At 35.0% G+C, this 8,729-nt stretch overlaps 1 protein-coding gene across 4 annotated transcripts; it reads left to right on the top strand.

The window, feature by feature from the left end:
• The first annotated feature begins 4,243 nt into the window (after positions 1 to 4,243).
• LOC142554668 (uncharacterized) lies at positions 4,244 to 8,563 on the top strand. Of its 4 annotated transcripts, none has more exons than XM_075665395.1 (14): positions 4,244 to 4,389; positions 4,568 to 4,670; positions 4,767 to 4,856; positions 5,256 to 5,321; positions 5,488 to 5,553; positions 5,690 to 5,775; positions 5,896 to 5,941; positions 6,019 to 6,073; positions 6,656 to 6,732; positions 6,833 to 7,013; positions 7,091 to 7,218; positions 7,316 to 7,420; positions 8,023 to 8,181; positions 8,280 to 8,563. In XM_075665395.1, the coding sequence occupies exons 2-14, from the start codon at positions 4,650 to 4,652 to the stop codon at positions 8,352 to 8,354; spliced, it is 1,155 nt and encodes a 384-aa protein (XP_075521510.1). In that variant the 5' UTR covers positions 4,244 to 4,389; positions 4,568 to 4,649; the 3' UTR covers positions 8,355 to 8,563. The 4 variants fall into 4 exon arrangements, with proteins under 4 accessions (XP_075521510.1, XP_075521582.1, XP_075521467.1 ...); XM_075665467.1 differs by having other exon boundaries at positions 4,279 to 4,494; XM_075665429.1 differs by having other exon boundaries at positions 4,284 to 4,389; positions 4,541 to 4,670.
• The last annotated feature ends 166 nt before the right edge of the window (positions 8,564 to 8,729 follow it).

The following is an 8,729-nucleotide window of genomic DNA, read 5'->3' as shown; positions in this document are numbered from 1 at the left end:
TTATAATGTATTTTCGATATTTATATATTTCGTTCATATTCATACTTTCATTCATTCACATTCAACAATATACTGCTCACTTGCGCAAACTTCATATTTGAATATATTTTTAAAAAATATGCGTAAAAATGTTATATTTTATTTATTAATTATTATTTTATTATTATATTTAATAAACTAATTATTATTATTTATTATTCTTTTTCATAAATTTTAATATTTTTTAATACTAAATTTAGTATTATATCATTTGTTAATGATGGATATAAATAGAGGACCGGTCAATCCTAGTGTTATGTATTTACAAGCAATACATATCTTATAAGCAATTTCTTTTGAAAATGTTGATAATATTCTATGAGTGAAATGTTCAGATAATCTTATCTGTGTATAATACCTTGGCAATAATATACGCAATCGTGTGTTGTCGTATTTAATCATATGAGGTTATATAGTGTTTTACAATGTGGCTTATGCGTTTTTGATAATCACATTATTAATATTCATGTTGAACGTTGGTGCCGTGAGATACATACGTTTCACTTTAGATGTGGTGATGCAAAAATAATGTTACATGATCTTTCAATTATCTGAGCCTAAAATTAATGGTGAGCCAGTGACTAGACTAAACTATTAACATATAATGAATGAATGACAACACATATGACTCGATTTGTTAGGATATGAGTATCTATCATCGTATTTTAAAGGCAGTCATTTGTCTATGGCCTCTTTACACGCTAATTGTGAATCTATATTTTATGATAATGATAGGTACGTCATAGGTTGATGTGATTAAACATAGTCGATGTGTGGTGTTGATGATAATCGGAGGAATAACGTTTTCAGATTATCAAGGAGGGTGAGTCAGGCTTCTGTTTTTACAACTACTTTGTGATATCGATCGAGTGCAATCCTACGGAAAATGTAATATAATTAGCTAGGTCTTTGTATATCATGCAAATATGTAATGTATTTTGAATCTTGATTATATCATTTGGTTTATTTTTTTAACTTTATTTATTTTTATTAACAGATATGGTTATGTACTAGAATTAAATGTTTTAATCTTGCCAGACATAGTGTATATCTTGTTGCGCCTGCTGGTGACCGCCAAAATATTTCTTGATATATATTATAGTTTTTAAAAAATATTTGTATATGTAATCATATCTTTTTTAATGTATTAGGTGAAAATCTATGTTTAGTTACATTTATACAGATTCTTTTGATCGTATAAACTAGGATGATGTGCTTTCGAAATTATTAATTTAATTTGTTATTTTATACATTTTTTAACTTTTTAAAACTTTTTCAAGTTTCACTGGATCATGTACAACGAAAATGATATTGATGTAAAAATCATTATTGATCCATACGATAATAGTATCTGGTGATGTGTCCAACCCTTGACCAGTTTCGAGATTGTAGATGTATTACCTCAATCGGGTGATACGAAAGTTCAGAATACAATTTATTCTAACTCATTCGCTTGACAACAGCGACCTACAAAATATCACTAGGATAGGTCATCACAATACAGATTGTAATGAATATAAAAAAAAATGCAATTCGGAATGTGCACGGTGAACTATATGGGAGATCATGGCAAACCGATAATGACTTTATGAAGTGGTATGAACGTATTATTTGTACACATTATGTCGCCTACAATGCATGGGCTTGGTTTCCGTTCATACACACACAAAATGTTTGTTGCTGGACAAGCAAATCCCCTCAACAAAATTTTATTACGCTTTCACTTAATTCGCATCAGTAATGTGATAAGTTTGATATTGCTGGACAACATGGTGGGTTTGATATTTCTTGACCATCCGTTGGGTTGGATGCTACTGGTCCATTCTTTGGGTTTGGTAGTATTGGTCTATCTAGTGGTTTCGATACTGAATATTCATCTGATAGGTTTTATACAGTCGGAGTACCAACTACACCGACAAATATTGCAGACAATCCGTTCTTTGATCATGGTTATCAAACTCCATTTTATTTAAAATTTTCAAGTTTAACGGAGCTTCTGAACTTTCAAAATTGAACCCCAACAACTTGTGCCTGAATTGAACCCAAGAGAAATGTCATGTCATCTATGAAAAAATATTATTTTTTATACTAAAAATATTACTTTTTATTGTGAATATTGGTAGGATTGACTCGTCTCACAGATAAAGATTCGTGAGGCCGTCAAAAGACCTACTCAGAGTCTAAACGCACTTATAAGGGAGAATACTAACGCAACACTCGAAAATCTCACTAAAAGTTAAAAGTAAAATTTTCATTTATATTTGTTCATATCTTTAGTTTGTTTTCTTGCTTTCTAACCTAAGGATAAAAGGTAAGGGGATTATCAATCAATTACCTCTGCTCTATTATAGGGTGCAATAATTCAATGTTTGCTTTTTCATTAACATGCCACCCCTGTCTATGAACTACGTGGACAAATTCGCGGCACATCCAAGGGGATTGTTTCACCCTGTTGAGTGATCCGGGCCCACTTCCATGTAAAAAAAAAATTTGACTCAAAAAAATCCGAATTGGTGGATAGATCTTTGCGGACACTGCCAACAGGAGTAGGATCGAGTAAACCCATCCAAGGCCTCATACACAACAAAGTACTTTTTGTAAAAAGATACAACTCATATATGTATATTTTAAAATAAAGTTTTGACTAAAATCAAGAAGAAAGTATCTTTATAATCATTATATTTGCTATCAGTCTCAACTTTGAAATTTTTATTTTTCCACATAATTTCAAGTAAAAATGTTAAAAAGCGTGCGCATCATTAAAAAAAATTCAACAGAGGATTTTATCGATAAATTTAATTATACATGGTTTCAGCTCATTGAATTTTAATAGTTAAAGTAGATATAACTACAAAAATAATATCACAATCATTAAAATATTATCCACTGTAGAAACCATTCTCTTAAATACAACTGAGATAGTCGCAAATTTTATTTGAAATAATTTTAAGGGAAAATTGAAATTTTGATAATGTGTATTTATATGTTGCGATTTTGGTTTTCCCCACATTGTGAAATTTAAGTTTCGGTCAACTATAATTTTTCTATTTTGTAATGTGACAATGGTGTGGCATTGGCATATATAATGAGTGCATGCTACATCAGCATTCTCGTAGAAATTTGAATAAAATTGCCAGAAATTTGAAAAATACAGGACTAATATTAAATTTGACAATATAAAAGAATAAAATCGCAAAACACTAAACATATCGGATTAAAATTATAATAAACATTAATTTTTGCTAATTTTGATGATTAATTTTAGGAAAAAAACTCTGTGTGGTTTTTTTCTCATTTGAACGACGATAAAAATGTTTGTTAAAGTATTGTATTTGCATTACAATTAGTATCTTAATTACATTAGGACTATTAATATGTATTTTTTTAATTATATTCTCGGTATAATATCAGATTAGGATTTACATAAGTCTATTACTTGTGTTCAACACTACATTCAGTATTCAGATTCATGTTATTTTTTCTTTTAATTTAATTGTTTTGTTTCTCTTCTGATTCGCTGCATCAGGAATTTCAGAGACTCGAAGATGGTGGGTGTAGCAATTGAGTAAAGAAGAAAATCACGCCGGAGATGGTGGTTTTGATCCTGGTGCCTTCATCGTCTCGCCATGCTTCGGTTTAGCTCCACCGCAACCTTGACCACAAATGCCCCTTCTACGTACCATCCGAAGCCATATTGTTTTGATTCACTAGAACGTGCACCGCCGTGCATGGTTGTCTTGGATGAAACAAGGGTCCTGGTGGCATACGCCGCATGCATAGGCGGCAGCCGACAATGGTACTGGTATGGAATTGAGGTGGAGCACGCCGAGGCAATCCAACGCATATGATGCGAAGATGGAATGCAGCACAAATTCAAATATTGTTTAACTAAGCGTAACTATCCCATGGTATAAAAGAAGAAAAAAAGATGTCATTTTGACGACATGTTAGCTTCCATTAATTAATTCATCCAAAAATTATATATCTTAATCGTTATATTATTTTAATTTAATATTAACCAAAATTGACATCTTTCTTAAATAAAATTTAATGTTTTTGTCAAAGTCAATTGTTGACCATTGACAGTACGGTCAAATGGGTCTTGACCTTACTCTGAAATTCTAAGTTTCATTGTTTCTATTTCCTTGACAAAAGAAAAAAAAAGAAAAAAAGAAAAAGGAAAAGCGTGTTAGTATACGGGATAAATCGCTATTTTTCCTTTTGGCCATATGTAACGTGAAAAACAAAAGTCAGTTGAGCTTATAACCGCGGAAGGCTGCGCGGCGAGCGATTGAGAGGGGGAGCGCGAGCGAGCGACTTTAGGGTTTTGATTCCCAATCGAATCGAAAGGTTAGTGATGAGAGCCCGGAAGCTATTCAGAGTCATTCCTTTATGAATTCTGTTTTTTCTTTAGGCATTTTATCTGTCTTCAATATCAAGGATCGGAAAAATATGGTGAGTTTGATTTGGTATCTTGTGCTGATTGTGTGTTGTGAGAAAGAGGTGTGCCTATTATTGTTGTGTGCAGGAAGAGTGCTTGAGCGATTGAGGGTTATTGAGAGAGAGAGGGGAGGAATTCGAGAGCGGCCACATCTATTTCGTCAATCGTCATGTCTGATCGGAAGCTTGTCGTAAGTTTACAGATTTTCGTCAATGGGACCAATAAAGCGATGTCCTATCATATCGAATTTGTGATTTTGTGAATGTGCTTTGGTTTTCCTCTTTAGGTTTTGGGAGTTCCCTGGGATGTGGATACTGAAGGGTTGAGAGAATACATGAGCAAGTTTGGGGATTTAGAAGATTGTATCGTGATGAAGGTTAGTTCTTGGCTGTTTTGGTTATAAAGATCTGGTTTTGGTGTCTGACACCTCTTGAGTATTGTTCTCGAGTTTACAGGCTTAATGTTTTTTATATTTTCATAAGATTGTTTCGTTTTTGGACTTCGAGTAGGAGGGAATTGATAAATTGTCTCCCCCACGAACGCTTTATCGTGGGAAATTTCTGTTTTTTTCTGTTGATTTCTCATTAATTTTGTATACCTGGAACTGTTTTATTTGATTTTTGGACGGTGATCAATTTTTTTATGATGTGTCTTCATATTTTTCGTATGTGCGGCATTGAGAACGTAATTATACTTTCTCAGTTCTTACAGTTATGATATTGTTGGGTTCAATAATTAAAGACATCCCTTATCTTTTTTGATGTAATGATTTCAGGAGCGGTCCACAGGCCGTTCGCGCGGCTTTGGATATGTAACATTTGCTGCTATTGAGGATGCCAATGTATGCAATGCACTGCTTTGACACATGATTGTAACCCTTTTATGTTATTCCGCATGGTTTGAATTCCAATGTTCATTCAACTGTCCATTGTGGTTTCTATGTGTGCATGAGAGCAGAATTTCAAGCAGTATTGTGACAACATATTTTCTGTGTGCGCATGCTACAGGCTGCATTAACTAGCGAGCACTTCCTTGGCAATAGGGTTCTGGAAGTCAAAATAGCCACACCTAAGGTTACCTTCTTAAATCATTCAGCTGTTCCACAATATCCATTTCAAAGTCCTGAACCTGTCCATAATCCATTTTTTTTTGTTGGTGGCTGGTAATAACCCTGATGTTCTATTTGAATCTTCTATGTGCTGTTCGCAGGAGGAGATGAGAGCACCATCAAAGAAAGTGACCAGGATTTTTGTGGCGAGGATACTACCATCTGTGACTGAAGCTGCATTTAGAAGGTTCCTTGGACCTCGTATACCAATTCCTTGTTTTGTCTAATTTGTTGATTTTCAGTGGGGATTGGGTGTGGATTTACACTTGACGAGACTAAATGTGATTTATGTTATATGATTTTGCAGCCATTTCGAAAAGTACGGTGACATAACAGATTTATACATGCCAAAGGTTAATACTTCTGTCTCATTTCCTATGAATGGCAGTTTGAAAAACATAGCATCGTATCATCCAATTTTTGTTCTCAGGATCCAAATACCAAAGGTCATCGTGGAATTGGATTCATCACCTTTTCAATTGCTGGTAATTCTATTGTTAATGTTGTTCTTATAATCTTATTTACTTTTTTCTGTATGGTTTTTATGGGTACCTTTTGAAACCTTTGTGAGAAGTTTATTAGGTGTAGGTTCTATTTGCACATGTCCAATTATTCAAATGCATGCAATATGGTACCAGTATATCCTTCTTGTGTCTTTTCAAGAAACGTCAAATGCCCACATCCTTTCATCTTGCTGTAATTAGCTATTTTCTTAAGTTATTGGCTTTTAGTGGTGTTCCTTCCCATGCATCTCTTGCTGGATTGTAATTTGGCTTGTCCATGTGGTTCTTAACTGTACGAATTCACTATCATAATCATATTCCTTTCGAATTGCAAAGAAAATTTAAGCTGAGGCGATTTTCATGATTTTGGGAATTCTTTCGAATCCTTGTGGCCAATTTTAGAAATTAGAACACCGGAAAGGTTAAGCTTTTCAATGTGACTACTTGCTGCAGTGTTCATGACTCTTTTTTTAGTATGCATTTGGTGTGCAGGCAAGGCCATTTTTTGCCTTTTTATTGTTTTACTGCAGAACCAACCTTCCATCCTGTCTTTTATAATCACAGATGCAGTGGATGATCTGATGGCTGACACACACGAATTGGGAGGATCAACTGTAGTTGTGGACAGGGCAACTCCAAAGGTAGCTACAATTTTATTTTTAAAATTCTAGTTAAATTTGTAAATTCATTGTATAGTTAGAGTCTCCTTGTTCACTTGATAATAATGATAATATACTGTAGGAGGATGATGTTAGACCTGTTAGCAGAATGCCTCAGGGTGGGGGTGGGGGTGGGGGTGGAAGAGGCGGAGGAAGAGGAGGAGGATATGGAGCTTATAATGCTTACATTAGTGCTGCTACTAGATATGCTGCGCTTGGTGCTCCAACCTTGTATGATCATCATCCTGGTCCTTTTTATGGAAGTAAGTTACTTCCTGAAAGCAATCTTGGTCATCTTTTAAACGATGTGTTGCACTCAGTTGTATAATTGTTGATTAAGGAGGGGAGCCACCTCGTGGGATGGGCAAAAAGGTTTTTGTTGGCAGGCTTCCTCAGGAGGCAAGTGCAGAAGATCTTCGTCAGTATTTTGGCAGATTTGGTCGTATTTTAGATGTTTATGTTCCAAAGGTAAGAAATAGATGCGATAGTTCATATTTTATCTGTACTTGTTTAAATAATTGTGTGAATTGTCGCTTCATTATGTGAATTGTCGTACTTTGCATAGGACCCCAAGAGGACTGGTCATCGAGGATTTGGTTTTGTCACTTTTGCTGATGATGGTGTTGCAGACCGCGTAGCTAGAAGATCTCATGAAATATGTGGGCACCAGGTGTTACTCTGTCCAGGAAGTTATGATTTTTACAGATGTTTTATGCTCCCGATTTTAAAGATTTAGGTTTCAAAACATCGTGATTCGTAATTTTCCTTAAGTTTTCTGCAATGTAAAATCTCGAACACCTCGGGCAATGCTTGATGTACCGGTCTAGCGGGTTCAGTTTCACCCGTCACTTGTGAGAAAGTACCTAAAACTTAGGACTGATTTATCCGGCAAGACAAACAGAAAAGTGATCACTTTGTTATCTGACAGACGTCAGAATGTGTTTTTCACTTCCATCAGTTACCAGAGCTTTCCTGCCAATGGCAGCCTCAGAAGATCTTCACAAATTAAATACCCCAGCAAAAATTCATTTTGATGCATTATTTTTTGTAGAGTTTCACTATATATATATATATATATATATATATGTATGTATGTATATAATTCTTGCATTTGTGGATCTTATCTCTTTGGTGGTGAAATGCCCATTTCTATTTACAGATCTTTGATGTAACATTCCTTGTATTTGTTTGGTCTTCAACATGCATGGTAATTGTAAATGAGAAATAGTACGAGTATTAGTAATATAGAGGTTTTAATCCGATGCATTGCAGGTTGCAATTGATTCTGCTACACCAATTGATGATCCTAGCCCCAGTAGTAATTTCATGGTGAGTAATCCTCCCGAGCCATATGGCTATGGTGGACCAGGGTATGGTGGACATATGCGTAGCAGTTATGGCAGAATGTATGGCAGCCTGGATTTCGACGATGTGAGTACAGTTGGTCCTGGAATCGAATTTTCGTTATAATATTCTCACCATTGTGCTAACACTCGATCCTTTCTATGTTGTGTATGTTTGTTTGATAGTGGGGTTATGGAGCGGGTGGCAGTATGGGTGGTGGTAGACCATCACGCCCAGATTACAGGTACAGGCCTTATTAGTTGCCGAAAGACGGCTGCATCTACATCTGGTCTTGTTTATGAAATGTGAACCATTGCTTTTGGGATTCGTGGATGATCATGAAGCCAAATGTTTTATCTTATTTATCTTATTCATCCATTAGTCGGTTATGTAAACATGTGAGTTATTGATTCGTTGTTCTTTACAATTTAACTTGTTAAATTGGATGTTATTGAACGATGTTTCCTACTGTGTTACACGGTTTACATTAGGGGTAGATAGCACAAACCAAGTTCAGGACGTAAGTGCCAACAGCCAGCCCCATGGGACTACACCCAACCACAGTTTCAAAATCTGAAACCAAAATAGCTTTTGATGTTTGGTTTTGGTTCCTAAAAATAATCATCCTGAAATGC

Source organism: Primulina tabacum, chromosome 1, assembly GCF_025594145.1.
Source record: "Primulina tabacum isolate GXHZ01 chromosome 1, ASM2559414v2, whole genome shotgun sequence".
NCBI lineage: Eukaryota > Viridiplantae > Streptophyta > Magnoliopsida > Lamiales > Gesneriaceae > Primulina > Primulina tabacum.
The sequence above is the reverse complement of the archived record's forward strand: the minus strand, read 5'-3'. Positions and strand labels throughout refer to the sequence as shown.

Excerpts from the sequence above, each read along its gene's own strand:
- LOC142554668 (XM_075665395.1), top strand. The coding sequence starts at position 4,650 with ATGTCTGATCGGAAGCTTGTC. Across the intron at positions 4,671-4,766 it reads TGTCTGATCGGAAGCTTGTC|GTTTTGGGAGTTCCCTGGGA; the intron begins GTAAGTTTACAG and ends TTTCCTCTTTAG. Across the intron at positions 4,857-5,255 it reads AAGATTGTATCGTGATGAAG|GAGCGGTCCACAGGCCGTTC; the intron begins GTTAGTTCTTGG and ends TAATGATTTCAG.